This window comes from Falco punctatus (genome assembly GCF_963210335.1).
Source record: "Falco punctatus genome assembly, chromosome: 11".
Taxonomy (NCBI): Eukaryota; Metazoa; Chordata; class Aves; order Falconiformes; family Falconidae; genus Falco; species Falco punctatus.
The window spans coordinates 20669334-20686184 of record NC_137591.1 but is presented as its reverse complement, the minus strand read 5'-3'; the positions used below and the strand labels follow the sequence as shown (position 1 = coordinate 20686184).

At 40.7% G+C, this 16851-nt stretch overlaps 1 protein-coding gene across 1 annotated transcript in view; it reads left to right on the top strand.

Annotated features, from left to right (window-relative positions):
- DPYD (dihydropyrimidine dehydrogenase) overlaps positions 1 to 16851 on the top strand; it is a 367920-nt gene that overhangs the window by 334011 nt on the left and 17058 nt on the right. The window contains exon 21 of the mRNA XM_080407063.1: positions 16454 to 16597. Coding sequence (XP_080263189.1) covers positions 16454 to 16597 — 144 coding nt within the window. The remainder of the gene's footprint in view (positions 1 to 16453; positions 16598 to 16851) is intronic.

Here is a 16851-nt window from a genome sequence, read left to right as displayed (position 1 = left end):
AATGTCAGAAAATTTAGCTCAAGTAGGTAGTAAGCTGTAAGACCCCTGTAGCAAAGTATCTACATGGTGTTTTAAAGGTCTGACATGTCTTCTAGGCAGATAAGTGCCGGAAATGGGTACAGTGATGCAGCCAGGAGAGCACTTGCTTAATAGAATGTCCTCTGCGCTCAGTGGAAAAGCAGTAAGGCAAGTGAAAGTAAGGCAGGCATGTCTCATTGCTGAGGTTTTCCAGAGCCATGGGTCAGATGGGCAGCAAGCCAGCTGTAGAGGAGATGAGAAGCTGTACATATGCATAGTCTTTTAGCAATTTAACAAGTCATTATACAGACCTGCAGGTGGTAATATGCTTTCCGTCTTAGAAAAGTAAAAGTAGTTTCAGTTTCTGATGCAATACTCATATATTTGCAAATATATTAGATATAAGAATTAAAGAAAGCAACTACCTCGGTACCTTTTGAGCATCCATTAGAGCAGATACAGGTGGAAGAAAATGCAATCTGCGATCAAACCTGTGGTAGAAGAATGCCAAGAGTATCAGCAAGAACTAATGGGGCTGGCTGGGATTGCTGCCATAGCTGTATAGATGCAGAAACAGAACAGCAAAAGCTGTATCTGATCATGATTATTACATTCTCATCTGTCTGCTTGAAATGACCAAGGCAATAAATCTAAAATGAAAGAAAATGAGATGAAATTGCATTTGACTCCTAGAGCACTAGGATAATCACTGACCTCCTAAAGGCTATTACCCAGCTCCTAAAAAGTAAAAACCATGCAGGATAGACCCACACCTGAAAATGGATGTCAGTTTGAAGATTAGTGAGATTCATAAACAATCTCACAATACTTTTCCATGCTTTTCAGATCTGTACAGTCTCCTGAGGTGATTACTAAACAAAACCACGCTATGAATACAACTGCTGTAATTAGCTGGAGTCTTCTCATGTATAAAGGAGCTGTACAAAATACCCTGTGGTGCAGCACTGCAGCATGGAAATGCCGAGGCCATTATATCGCCCAGGGCAGGGCAAGGGAGGCAGTACTGTTTGTGCAAGGCATGCACAGAACACAGCTCCTCCAAAAAGGCTTCTACATCCACCAGCAATGTAGCAGCAGCCCAGCTGAGGCATACTGGAGTACTGTGTGCAAATGAAAACTGTAATCCTTATGTTTTAAGGGCAGGAAATGATATAAATACAAAGTGACCATCAATTATGAGAAAGTGATTTATAAAGCCACAGCTAGCACCCCCTCAGTAACCACAAGGGAATGCTGCTAAACTTACAGTGATGTGCATTGCTCGACATCTGGAAAGGAATTGAGACGTACATCCCTGACTTCTTGTCGAGGCTGCTGTACACAAAACCAGAATGACTGAACAAGAACGTCAGATTCTCAGAATAATAGAAATAGAGAAAATTAGGAGATTCAGCACAAGTATTTTTTAAGGGTATTTGTCAGTTTGAGGCAGGGGCTACAAAAGAACCTCAAAGGAGTGTTTGGACAAAAATTCAGTGTCAGCTCATGCCCATCAATCTTTCACACTGGCCATATGAGCAGAGAGAAGTCCCATCATCTCCTGGAGTACTGCAACCCCACAGATAAGTGGAACTGTACAAAACACGTTCAAGTCACAGCACCCAGATCACTAAGCAGAAATGCCGCTGGGCACCTGTCAAAGCTGTTGTGGGACAGAATCCTCTGTTCAAAAGAATGACTGTGTACTGGGGAGCATCTTGCTGTGTGGGTCGTTGCATTAGCCCTGGAGAAACATAGGCCTGACAGAAAGGAGATACTTAAAAATGCATTGCATTTTTTACAGACTTCGAGGAAAAGTAGAGCAAAGGACTGGATTTCAAGCAACAAATCTCAGAACCTAACCTTTGCTATATTAGTCAAACCTCTGTGGCTTGACAGTCCTTTTGCAGCAGTTGCTGTAGATAGTCTGATCAGGATTGGGCACGCTGGCAGCCCGGCTACCAAACTGCATTTGGAGACAGTGGACCCTAGGCTACTTCTGCCTCACTCATGCAAATAACCTGGCAATAAAAATCTGGTCCACTTCTCATCACTGCTATCACTACCATCGCCTGGCAGCAAATCCAATGGTAAAACTAAGAACTGAAACAGCAATTTTTTTAGAAAAGCAAAGAGGAAGACATTCTGTGGTGGAAAAATGCCTCTTGCAGAAAGTGCTCACAGTGACCTGGTGCTGTACTGACGTCGGGACACGTGTATACCTCAGTGTCTGCTGCCTCCGGAAGGAAGCATTATGACTGGCAAAGGGGAAATAAATAACACTAAAAAAAAAAAAGAAATCAAAGGGCAATACTGTGATCAGCAGGCTAACAACCACCAAGAAATACGAGCTAGGATTCTGCCAAGATCAAACCTTTTCCTCAAGGTAAATCATGAACTTGAGTGCAAGCCACCCATACTGAAGAGACCCTGTAATTTGTCTAAAGCAGGAGTGGGTGAGTGTATTTTCTAGTCTCACCCTAAATGTCTGTGCCATATGAACAGCAGGCAAAGGTATGGGAAAGGAGGCACTTTTTTTACCAAGGCTTTGTCAGTAGGACAGTAGAAAACAAACTGATGAACATGTCAGTGATAAACTTTGCAACTGACTTGTTAAACTCCACACCACTGCAACAGCTGTGTCACAGGCAGTCTTTTTGCAGAAAATGCCCACCCAAGCTTTATCCTGCTGGCAAGTTCCATTTTGGGCAGTATTGAAGGTGGCAGAGTAATCCTCCTAACCCAAGTTGCCAAGAAAGTTGAGTTGGAATTCTTTTTTTTCAGTGATAATTACTAAGTTTTGTATGTGCTTTTTCCCAGGTTAAGGGTGGAGAGCAGTTATATTCATATTTAATATTGCCATCTCAGCTAAATGTAACTGAGGGTTGTCACCACAATGAGATTGCTTATTACTGCGTAAACACATTTATGTGTGGGAAATTCAGAGAACTCTACTTCAGAAAAGTGATTGAAAGAATATAACCCATCTGGAGGAAGGATTAAAGGCTGGGGTGACGTGCACTCTCTCACTTCTGAGGTCTGAGCACAGAAAAATCTTTGTCTAAGCCTGCAGAGCGCCTGAAATGGTGCCTGAGGGGCACAAGCCACTCTGCCAGTTAAGTTACTGTCGGAGCAGGCAGCAGCCCTGGGGTGGCACAGGAGGAGTGGGGGATTTGAGGGGTTGCTGCTCCTGCCCAGGAGAGCCCCACCGTCTGTCACTACTGCTCCCCATCGCAGCCTTGCCCCTTCTCCTTCCCCCTGCCTGCTCAGTGAGCACTCCAGCTCTGCACCAAGCATTTCCAGCAGCCGTGGGGCACGGGAGGGCAACCCTACTCTATCTCCAGCAAAATAAGCGCTGCTTAAATACTTCACAGCTGTGAGCTGGCTTTGTGCCAGTTATCTGTGAAACCCGTGTAGCTAAGCTGCATTTTGCTACCCTGCCTCCTCTCCCAGCCTGCGCCGCTCCAGGTGCACGCCTGATAGGAAGCACTTTGTCCTGCCATGGTGTCGTGGCTCATCAAAGTGGTCTGCGCACAGAGAGGGTGGATGTTTGGGAACAGACTTACTGCTCACGCAGGACCACTCGCAGTGCCAGCCTTCCTGAGGTGAAGCAGCAAATCTTTCCTGCGTGGTGAGTGCTCCTGCCTTTGTAAGCCGCTCAGACTGAAGCTCTCCCAGGAGCTTTATCTATCAGAATACACAGCACCTCTATAAAATATGGAGAAAAAAAGTCAGGCAGACAGACTACATGGATTATCTATAATAATATAAATTATGTCATCTGTGACCTTTATAGCAGCAGTGCTGTTGTAGACAGCGTTAATGTAGAGAAGCTGCACCAAGCAGAAAATTTTGTTTCCCTTTCTGTCATATGGTTAAAATGGCTATAGATGATTTTTTTTGGAGCTGTAGATTGAATTGCTATAAATACCTGGCATAACTTTAACAAGATTAATTATGTCAAGAAATAAAAATAATTTTGTTTTTACAATTTAAATGAGGATGAGATTTTTAAATGTGGCAGGTTTTTGAGTAGGGAAGCTCTGTAGGGCTTGTGTGATCACTCATCTGTAAAGAGGTATGTTATTTAGAACTATCTGGGTGCAAAACAGCTGAAGACATGACAGTTTTTTCAAGCAACACAAAAGAGGTGTCCATCGTACACTATGTTTTATGTTTCACTGGACACCTGTAACTCCTGTGATGAAGCCAGGTGGAACCGTGTGTGCTTTCCAAGAAGAGTGGGTTGGTTGTGGCCAGCCAGTGAGACATGGTCCTGGTTCCCCCTGGCACTGCAGGGAGGCTTAGCCTTGGTCAGCACAACTACTTGCTTGTTTAAAGGTCAGCCACACGTAAAAGCTCGTATGATCAGGGCAGGAGTTTCCTTTGCAAGTACGAATTACATAGTTTGTTGTGCCATGCCAGTCGTTTTGTCCTGCAAAATAGCCCAATGAGTACACAGTGCAAAGTGGTGTGTGAAGGAAGGGTTGCATGTCGCCGTTGTTTATGCACAAGGAGCACAAAAGCAATGAAAAAGTGGATGGCCTGTTGAAGCAATATGCGATTGTGGTTATATTTAATAGCAGAGGGCAAGCTGAATGCATATACTCGCAAGCCTAACTGTGCATACAAATCAGTGAAGTCTTGTAGTAATAAGATGATCAGCACTCATTTTAAAGCCATTATAGTAATTTAAAACAAGATCGTTTTTAAAAATACAGTGATGTATGCCTGTGATCTGTATTCCTAACGATTTGCAGGTTAGATTTTTAAAAATCAAATTCTTCTTCTGATTGACTTGAGTGAAAATCTAATCAAATTAGCATTTTAGAATATACAACCATTGTAATGTCATTTTCAGAACATAATGATACTTTAGATATTATATTTTAGCTGTTATAAAGACAGATAAATATGCAAGAGAAGCACTGTGAGGGACTTGGAAGGTTGATTCTAATGAGTACTTTTCTGTTTGTCTACATTAGTTTTTTATATAGCATCTATTTACTTTGGTACCTACACATTGACATCGCCTCACTGCTTGATGATGATATAGGAAGCATTTATATCAGTTTCGTGAAGGTATCACTTTTATAATGTGTTACTGATATTTTATTCATAAGAAAGGTTTGATATAATAATTTTAATTAGTAATTACTTATTTCTTTTCAGATCTGTTTAAAAGTTTTAAGAATTTCAAATGATCAAAACTCTTCATCATCACTTTCTTTCAGTGGGCCATTCCAATTTTACCATCTGGCTATATTCTTGTAATTTTTTTAATGTCATATATTATTATGTGTTGATTTGTCACATTTTCAGAACTGTTGGAAGGACTTAATCAACCAGAATACTGAAACTCTTCATAGGAATAGGAGAGCATTCAGCGTTTTCCTATCTTGCCTCTTGCCAGCTGAACTGGGAGTTCTGACTGACTAGGGATGGAAGCACTTGCTATTAATGCCAGAACTATTTGTATTATGACTCTTAGCATGAAATTTAGTGAGTTTATATTATTAAGGTGATGATAAATATCATTGTATTATTGAGTTTGAGGACTCTAAAAGGCAATGGTAAGGCTTCTTGGTCAAAACTGCAAGAGTTGACTGGAGCTCATTTGTCTGCACTGCATGCTTTACATTTCAATTAGGATTGTGTGAAGCAGAGATGGAAGGATTACTTGTGTGAGAGATGAATGAGGGAAGGCGTTGTAGTCTGTGCAGAAAGAGGATAAGTACTGTAGTTCGTTTGCCATAAGAGATGGATTACAATGAATGTGAAGTGGAAGAAGGTTTGCTTAGGAATTATTAGCGGTGGTTTGCATTTAAGTAATCTATTAGTGCACTAATGTATGTATAGTTATGTGATGTGTAATCTACCAGGGGAAAGCTGCGTTTATTTCTAGATATATTGAAATGATATGCTGTTTACAGTATAGGCAAGTCAGTAATAAGTCTGGAGCTTCCAGATCAAAACAAAAAGGCTGGATACACAACAATCAAAACAAAAATAAAGCAGGTATCTGCAAAGGCTCCAGCAGATGGAAAAAGTGGAAAAACTCTTACCATTTGTGCAGGGTTTAACTGTTAGGAAAAAGTATTTGATAGGTAAATTTGCAGGCAAAACACACACAGCAATAGTGAAAATGCACTTTTCTTTGCACACAGTGGCAGCAGTGGTTATTTTACTGAATGTACTCAAAGCCTCACAGAGTGGCAAAATTCTTGTTTCCTTCAGAGGCTGGAAGAGGTCATTGCTGGTTGCCCTCTCTGCTTAGTCTCACATTCCCGCGAGAGCACAAATTTGATGGGAATGACTGATGAGACCGGAATTTTTTCATATGGCCATGGTGCATACATAGACTTTCTAAGTACCGCAGAGTGTCTAGAGCTGTCCACCAGGGAGATGCTGGGCATGCGGGAGAGCTAAGGAGGATGTCTGTAGAGTGCATTTCACCTCTCCTGCCCACAGGGTGTAATTTGCCCTCGGGCTTCATGGTAGTGTCAGGTTGCTCAAGGAGCTTTTGAACAGATTCACGTGGGTCCTGTAGGCAGTTTAAATGCAGCTTCACCGGGCTTCACAGTTCTAGAAACAGGGCTAGGCTGCTCCTGGTACCTTGACCCAGCTCATTTAGCACAAGTGGAATTAGCAAATTCGACTTAATACAGCTCCACTCACCTTGCTGGGTCAGCAGCATGATGTTTGACCGGTCAGTTGGTAACCACTCATTTTGCCATAGCAGCAAGGATATTCATGCTTTCTCATAGTTGTAAGAAAAGGTTTATTTTTCCTTTTTAATAGTCTAGCTAGCAGCCCTGAAACTTCTTTGAAAGGACCTAGAAAACAGACAGCCATTAGGTACTGTTGGAGTTCAGTCTCCTCATGAGGTACAGGGACACCCAGAAGAGGGTGGTTAAATCCAAAGAAACAAGATGATTTTCGGGTTGTTCTGAACAGCTCTAGTTACCAGCAGCTTGGAGGAGAAAGTGGGTAATTGATATGATAAGCACGTAAGCTGAATGTATGGATATATGTACACTATGGTATATAGATACACATGAAAATGTGAATACTGGACTGATGTATTTTTACTTCTGTACCAGTAAAAGTATGAAATCGCATTTGCACAATATTTTTTCCAATACTCAGGCTCAACTGATCCTGATCCACATTTCCTAAATGCATTTGAATACAGTTATATTTGCTTGCCTGTCAGATATTTGTTAATAGCCATTCTACTGACATCTTTGTTATGCTGCTGCTTAGCTGACAGAATTTCATCTGCATAAATGGGTGGAAAGTCCTTTCCTCACATGTCCAACAAACTGGAGACAAAGTGCCTGCCAATGTTTTAATTTCTTTTGCATGTTCTGGTTAGAGAGTGAGAAGAATGCTTTCACTCCACAGTGTCATGAATATGGTAATCTATGGAAATCACAGAAAGCAGGTACTTAAGTTAAGCACATACTGTACTACAGGAATCCCTGATGAATTCAAGTCTCTTCTGTTTAGAGAAGATGTTGTTGTCTATTAAGTGACAGACTGCCAGATGTTCATGAAGTAGCACAGTAATGTGTATCAGTATCTCCTTTTCTTCACCCCAGAAGGTAACATTTTCTTTATCATCTATGTCATCCTGGCTTTTGATTGTAAATGTCTAAGCTTGCTTCAAATATTAACTCCTTTTTGTTTTATTGATGAATATTTCATGACTTCAGTACATTTGTAGAATGCAAGTTTTTGCTGCACTATAGTAAACCTATAATCCTAAAATCTTTTCTTTTACAGATGTATATATAAACTGCTAAAAACCATACATTTGTGGTAGAACATGAAGAATAATTTGTTCATCATTTTCAGCTAGTAGAAAAAAAATTGACAGTGTTAGAAAAATGATAAGAGAAGAAATAATTGTTATTTTGAATAATGGTTTTATCTGCAAACTCAAGCATGGTACTGTATATCTCACGGTGAGGTCACAGCAATATGTTTTCCTAGAACACACATTAATGTTTAGTTTAGTCTCAGAATTACTGCAGGGCTGGGGGTTAGCTCACCCGCTTTAAATAATCATGGTCTAAAGAGCAAGCGGAATAGTAGAGTAACTAAATGCAGTGGTACATACACACATAGTGTGGGGAGCAGAGGTTACAGGAACAAGTATATGTGCAGTAATTACAGATTATTGAGACAGCACTGTTTACGAAGCAAATACAAGTTCCAGGAAAAAAATATCAAAATAACTGAAAGGCAGAGGGTTTTTGTTTGTTTTGTTTTGTTGTGGTTTTTGGGTTTGGTTTTTTTTTTTTTCTGAAGAATTGTTGTGTTCTGTCCTTTATTTTGAAGGCATTTCCACATCATTGAAGGCAGTGATGCCAGTAATGTCTCAGCTCTAAGAAAAAGAGCTGTGAGAATGGGTGAATCCTTTAATACAAGGGACAAATTCTCTGTGGCTTCTTGCAAATGTAACTACAGCAGCTCTGAGGGCTGTAATAACCGGTGTTGGCCCAAGAAGCTCACTATCAGATGGAAACTAATAGAGTGAAGTACCTTGTCCTCTTCATGGCATGTTGCCTGTCCACATGCCATGGGGAGGGTCCTTGCAGGATTCCCTGCTGGAGGTCTTGACATGACCCCTACTGCCATCTGGATGACCCCTTTGTGCTATGGGCCCTTACCATGCAGGAAGAGCCCATATGTTAGCATTGCCAGACTGACGCAGAGAAGAGCACCTATTTAAGAGAATTTAACTGAATTTCTGAAAGAATAAGAACGTCTAAAAGAATATGAATTTGCAGCTTCACTTTCTCCATTGCCATACATACTTAGTTTTCATTAATTAAGCAATTTACCTGATTAGTGGGGCAAGCTTGTGCAAAATATTCCCTCCATATATCTATGAGTGTGAATATGTGTGTTATTTGCCACCTCAGAGGAACAGAATTCAGCTTTTGGCTTTATTGTTGGGTTGGGGGTTTTTTCCCAGAAGGAACACAAGCTACCTTGACATTGTGACAAGATTTTGTTGTTGTTACTGTTCCTGTTCTTTGGTACTGGGACTTTGTGTTTTCTTCCTCTCTGGAAATGTTAGAATCGTGTTTCTTTGTATTCTCCAAGAACAAGGAAGAAAGCAGATACCACTTAAAGAAACTTTAGTAATCTTTTTTGTTGTTGTAAAGTTGCAAGAGGGTGGAGGCAGACCAGTGAATGGAAACTAGTGCAGTGTAAAGTATGGTCAAGGTCACATGTACGTGCAGCGTGTAATAAGGTTTCTAGATAAATGCAGCCATTTTGAGCACATTAGACTTTAGAAGTAGTAAACATGAAGGATTAAGAAGCAAATGGAAAAAAAATCATTAAAATTGAAACTGCTTTCTCTGGAAAACTTTATACATCAAATATAGAAGTTTTCCACATGAACAAATGGGGGTCAAACGTTACTAAAACCTTTGTGCTGAGGGCATATAAAATGACCCATACAAACCTGATTTAAATTCTTGTAGCTCCTGGGTGAGGGCAGCTGTCTACCTTGCTTAAATGTTTATGTTTCCCTTATCTGATTGCTTTTCCATACCATGCTCCCACGTTCAGGGGTCCTGCTTCACCTATTACCCTCTTCAAAGCTATTCATTCTTGTCTGCAATCTTCACAGCTTTAACTGTGTCTGAGGTAGTCATTTGACTGTGTAGCCTCCCAAGCTGTTTAACTCTTCGCTTTTACCCACCCTGCTGCTTGTCTCCTCAGTTCTCAGAAGCCAACAAGAAACCTTCCCAGATGTAATCCTGCCAAGGCAGCAAAGGGATGAAGCCCAGCTTTTCTGCATGTGTAGAGTAGAGAGTGGTGTTTGGGAAGGGTAACTAAACCTACTACCGATACACTGTTCTTCACAGAGAGGGAGTAGTCAGCATGGATGTATGAAGGGAAGACCACATTTGACCAACTTGATAGCCTACTACAATGAGACAACTGGCTTGGTAGATGAGAGGACAGCAGTAGGTGTTATCTTTAGCAAGTCTTTCAACACTGTCTCCCATAGCATCCTCATAGACAAACTGGTGGGGGTTGATCTGGATGATGTCAAGATGTCCCTTCCAATCTCAACCACTCTGTGATTCTGTGAAAGTAGTTGACCACCTTTGCCCTTTCCAGTCATTTAGAGAATTTCTATTTTTGCCTCCTTTCTTTGTTCCTTCTCTGAGGGAAAGCTGTTGGTTAAGTAATTTCAGAGAAAGATCTATTCAGAAAAACAAGTGACAGAGAAGGAAGATTAAAAGCCATCTCTTGTTTGATTTTGAAATCACACCAGTGTTTTAGAACACACTAGTGTGTGCCACTGCATGGCAAAGTCTTGGTGTGGTAATTATCCATCCATTTCAATGACTACAGAGTATGTGGGCCTTTGTTTGGTGCATGTCTACTACAACCAGTATAGAGTATTTCAGTAGAGCAATTTGAACTCTCTTTTAGCAGTTCAATTTGTCAGACATTTTTCAGTCTACATTCTTGTTCTCACCTACTTTTGCTGAGTACAAGCAGAAATATCTACACTTGAAAGATGTGAAGTAAGACAGTTTGGCTTCAGTTCCATTTCCAGATCTGTGAAGGACATCACTGCCACTTAAAAGTGTTTAAATGTTGAAAGTGCGCAAGAGGAGATTAGAGAATGAATGCATACATATTCTCATACCTCAGATTGTAGCTACACTGAAGTATAAAAGAAATTGGATAACAACTTTACATTCAGTATAGGAAATTCTTCACGCATGAGGGAAAGAGTATTTTTGAAATGTGTTCTCTCATAGCTAAATGATAGTGCTGCCCCAAATTTCCATCAGCCAACGATCCCTAGAATTGTTTATATAAGATCTTACTTTACCTTGTGATCACTGCTCTCTGAAAATAATTTTCATGAAAATTACTATTTTCTAGTATTCTTTTTGATGGCCCATCGCATCAGCTTGGACCAGCAGGATATACTTCAGTTCGACTGGAGTGGTGTAGATACGTAGCTCTGTGCGGTAGGTTGACCCTGACTGGACACCAGGTGTCCACCAAAACCACCCAGTCACTCCCACTCCTCAGCTGGACTCTCAGCTGGAGAGAAAATATAACAAAAGGCTCCTGGGTTGAGATACGGACAGAGAGATCACTCACCAGTTACCGTCTTGGGCAAAACAGACTCAGCTTGGGGAAATTAGTTTAATTTATTAGCAATCAAATCAGAGTAGGATAATGAGAAATAGAAACTAAGCCTTAAGAAACACCTTCTCTCATCCCTCCCCTCTTCCTCGGCTTAACATTAATCCCGAGTTCTCTACCTGCTGCAGTGCCACAGGGGGTGGGGAATGGGCAGTCAGTTCATTTTCTGCTGCTCCTTTCTCTTCAGCTGGAGGACTCCTCACACTCTTGCCCTGCTCCAGCGCAGGGTCCTTCCCACGGGAGCAGTCCTCCATGAACTTCTCCAACGTGAGTCCCTTCCACGGGCTGCAGTTCTTCACTAACTGCTCCAGCATGGGCCCTTCCACAGGGTGCAGTCCTTCAGGAACAGACTGCCCCAGCGTGGGTCCTTGTGACTTGGTCACAAGCCCTGCCAGCAAACCTGCTCCAGCCTGGGCTCCTCTCTCCGTGGCTCCCCAGCTCCTGCCAGGACCCTGCTCCGGTGTGGGCATCCCATGGGTCACAGCCTCCTTTGGGCATCTGTCTGCTCTGGCACGGGGTCCTCCACGGGCCACAGGTGGGGATCTGCTCCACCGTTAACCTGCACAGGCTGCAGGGGCACAGCGGGCCTCACCGTGGGCTTCACCATGGGCTGCCGGGGAATCTGCTCCAGCACCTGGAGCGCCTCCTCACCCTCCTGCTTCACTGGCCTTGGTGTCTGCAGAGCTGTTGCTTTCACATGGTCTCACTCCTTTCTCTGGCTGCAGTTGCTGCTGCCCAGCAACTTTTCCCCCTCCTTAAATATGTTACCCCAGAAGTGTTACCAGTGTTGGTGATGGGCTCGGCCTTGGCCAGCGGTGGGTCTGTCTTGGAACTGTCTGGCATTGACTCTATGGGACATGGGGGAAGCTTCTAGCAGCTTCTCACAGAAGCCACCCCTGTAGCGCCCACTACCAAAACCTTGCCATGCAAACCCATACACTGTGCCAATTGAAATCTGAGTCTTCTAATAGTAGATAGCATCCAGCCCATTAGTAGGAGATAGCTCCCAAATAAGCAAGCCATGACTACATCATGGAGACATACGTGGACTTTCCCAGATTAAGAAGCAGATCAGTTTCAAACTCGGAAGTACAGCCTGGGTTGTCTGACACACACTGCGCTGCCCTCTTCACTAGCCTGTTCTACCAGTTAGGCTGCTTGCCTGTGTACCCATAAAAATTGCAGCAATTGGAAGTGGAGGATTCTCTTTACTCTTTACCATTAGGAAACAAGCACCTTTTTAGTTCATAATATGCTCAATTACTTTCAGATTGATCCATGAATAAATTATAATCAAAACAGACTTATTCACCTTAAAGCTCTCCTGGCTTAAGGTTTCATTGTTGATTCATTATGTTGTCAGTTCGTTATTGGCAGGGTAATGCTTTTTTATATCTGGATAGAGACAGTTTTAGTGGAAGATACTGTTATCTTTAAATGAGTAGGATTTAGCTTTTCTGGTGAGAACAAATTCATCAATGATGAATCCCTAGAGAAACTGCTCAAACAAAAATCACAATGTTACTGGAGATTTATACAGTTCATCAGCTAAAAGGCAGCTTTTGGAAGTCTTGGTGGGTGAGAATTTGGGCTTTTCCTTTCTTTTTGTAAAATACTCCATGACACTATTTCAAGCTTCCAGTTTTGTGATAATGCAATTATAAACAATGAAGTAATACCACTTAAAATATTTATTTTGGCACTGTTCTCAGTGTTATCCCTCCAATAGAAGCATGTTAAATTATGGCTATATACAGACAGATGGATACAAATAATGCAGCTATAGACATCACTGATACAGATATATAAGTAGACAAGGATTACCTAATTACTGTTTGTTGCAGTGTTCTAAACACTTGCTATTATACACATATTCATATTGGGTTTTTTTAGGCAGATGTTGATATGGCAAAGATATCAAAGATATCATGTGGAGAGTTTAGTTACATTGGAATATATGGAAATAATAAATAAATAAATAAAAACCCCACCAAACAAACCATACTGTAGGAAGATTTCAAAAGCGAACAAGAGTTAACCTCACCAAATTCTGTGCTTGTTGCTTTCATTGGGAATTGTGGTATTAAATTCCCCATGTGCTTAGGAAGATATCCCCTACAACAATTAGAGTTGATTTAATTTTAAACTCTCTTAAATATCCATCTCTTCAGCAGTTATTTCAACATGTTCCCACTTTTTCTATATCCAGTAACTCACTTCATTAAAATATTGTTTGCCATTTCATATGGCCTTTGACTCCAAAACGTTTGAAACCATAACTCTGAACAATAAGCAGTCTCATCAGCGTTCCCTATCTGTGCATTACTCATAAGAGGAACCATCAATAAGCCCTTCCTAAGCTCCTGAGGCTATATTTTCATGTATTATTTATTGTTATAGAAAAGATTGCTGGTTTTCAGTGTTGTTTGATGAAATTTGGCTTGGCTGCTTGTGAACTGCTGGACTCCAAACACAAAATAACCAGACCATTTGTATGGGCAGACAGTCACCTTCTGCTAAGTCAGTGGAAGCTCATTGTGTATGCCCAAGCCTGGACCAAGACCTAGGTGTTTCCTTCATTATTTCAAATTCCATTTAATCTTTTTCTTGATGGAAAACCAGAAATGAACAGCAAGGACTAAGGTTGGATGTTAGTTTTCTAGATTAATCATAATTTCATTTATTTTTAAAAGATATAAATTATATAGTTTAATTTAACTGTATGCATGTCATTACAAAAATCTGAATTATGGTACTGATGCCATTGCAGTTTTCAGAAGGTCTGCTGTACGTTCGAGCTAGCAGCTATGTTAGATGTAAAAATCTAAATACTTCCATCTCACAGCTTAGAAAATTAATTAATTACCTTTTCAATTCACTTTTCATCTATACACAAAAATTAATTCTTTTTCCACACCGTTCTTTAGATCAGCTATTTAATTTCAATATACTCAGTATTTCTGTCTGTAGAAATGAGGAGATTGGGCATACCTCAAGAGAACTGAAAGGTAAAGGATTTATTCTGCAAAGATTTGGCTATTCTTCCCAAAGATGATCTTCAGTCAGTCAAGCCATGAACAACTGTCTTCTCTCTCTGCTACTTCAGTTAAAACCTCAGCAAAATTAGCTTTGCTGCCTACTCTGAAAGTCAGCAATTCAATTCCTAGCCAGACAGGGAAGAGTCCAAAAATGCTTTGTCATCAGATCTCCTGCCCTCTCAAACCCAAAGCTGTTGGCATCAGCACATAAATTATGGAAAGAAAATAGTTTCTCGGTGACACAGCTACTACTTATTTGTAGCCAAAATGTATTTCTAATTGATGCAGCCTAGCAGACATATGAGAACACTTTTTATCAAAATCTGTATTTTTAAAATTTTTGCTAAGTTTTAGGTTTTCTGAAAGTCTTATAAATAATTTAATCTCTCTGTATTCTTGAAATTAGACAAATTCTTTCTTCTACTCATTTTCTTGTTTAAAATAATTCTAGTTTTGCTGTCTTATTTGACTTTGGTGTGTAAGGCCAGTACCTTACTGCTGTATGCAGTAGTATTTGCAGCCTTATTTTAAGACATCCTAGAACATTTCCTTTCCAAGATCATGTATGGTAACTGTACAGAAAGTAAAGTTTGTCTGATGTCTGTAAGGAAGTCCTTGACCATGACATTTGGTAACAAAGTTCCCACTGAACAGGCAAAGCAAGCGCCCTTTGCCAGTGGGCAAACTTGGGCTACATCTAGATTTGGGGCAGATGGGGTCTGCACCGTCCCACATAGTTCGGGTCTTGTATTTGCCTAGACTGAGGCTGTGTCCCAGAGTACGACTCGGTCCCAGCCTGCAGGAGGACACCTCCTCTGGAGAGCACCGAGAGACCGCAGGTCTTGTTCTGACTTGAAAATGTGTTGAGGCCACAAACCAAGTCTCGGAAGCGGGGAAGCATTTCAAGGACCTTGCCCTCTCTGGCTGTATGCTCAGAGTACTGAAAACCTAGTAGCCAAGGAAGCTTTTATTTGTCCTAAGAAGAAGCCTGAGGTCCCAAGGTTGGGTATCATGACTGACAGAGCTCACTGAGGAATTTTTCTTCTAAGGATTAGTAGAAAAGCAGGGTAACCTCTTCTGGATTTACTTCATTTAAAAAAATAATAATTTCTAAATTTTTAAATAATTCTGGTTTTAAAATTCACATTGAAATTCCCTCTTAAAAAATTGATAACCACAGCAGTACTGTATCTTGCTCAATATGCTCTTTGAGGTTGTATTATTAGCATGAATTAATGCCAGCAGCTGCTGAGGCTATGTATTCCCTGTTACTACCTGCTAGTTTCTGCAGTACTGCAGTAGCTTCCGAACAGGGTTTAGTTAGGTGAATAAAAGACTTCGGCAGAATAAGGAACTAGTTTCAGGGGAAGAAGGGCATGGTCTTTTGCATCAAGCAAAATCTGTGGTTTCTACCATTTTTCATTCACCTAAATCTGTGATTGTGGCACATTACAGTTGTCCATATCTCTGCTAGGTAAGCAAAGGGACTTTTTCTTTCAGGAAGCTGGGTGTTCCATGAAATCTGAACCAGAACTTTCACGTTCTTGGGTGAGACATGAGTTTTGCAATTCAGTGAAATCTTCCTGTAGAGTCTGCTTAATTGGATCCAAGGATTAAATGTTGCAGTGAAGACTGCAAGTGGGATATGGAGTTAAACTGGAAGATTAGAATGTGTTTCAGTTCATTTGGTATTTGTTAGCTTTACTTTGACAGGTCAAGCCAGCCTTCTGTCATCAGAATGCAAAATACCAGTTCGTAAGCGTTAAAAATATATATTGATATATTCAGATATCTGCACAAATAATCTAAACTGTTAGAATCCTTCTAAGTAAACTAATAGTTTTATGATACCTTTCCACATACTGTACATTTGAATTATTTAACATGATACATTTTTATATATAAGCAAGTATGCAATGGGGAAATATAAGACTGTTGGATGCTGACCTGCAATTCAGCTCTTTTTCTGCTGTAGTATATTAATATTTTAATATTCAATATATATTTTCAAGTAAGTTCATATTTGATTTTTATTCACTTCTCACTCTGGTACAGCATCACCGATTTCAATTTCAACTTCCTGAATAAGAATTAAGTCACACTCAGCAAGGACTTAGGATCACGCCCTTGGGATTGGACTCACCTTTTTGCTACACCCACTTATTAAGTGTAATCATGTTTCCCGATTTTTCTTGCAGAAACTGCCTAGTTTTGGGCCTTACCTGGACCAACGCAAAAAGATAATAGCTGAGAACAAGATTAAACTGATGGAACAGCGCATCGCTGCTGTACTTCCCGAAAAAAAGCATTTCATTCCGAAGAAGCCTATTCCAGCAATCAAGGTAACAAAAATACATGCTTACGCATAAGAAATGATCAGCCATCAGGCAGTTGACATGCACAGTCATTTCTAGCAGTTTGAGTTGGTTATTACTGCTTTTAAGCTTGTTAGAGGGCATCAAAGGCAACTATTTATGCAGACTTTCTAGCTTTTAACCAAAATCAATGGGAAATGGTTTGTGATGTACATGTATAGGTATTTCCCTAATGTCATTTTTCAAAATGAAGGCAATGGAACGGTAATTGTAGAACAAGG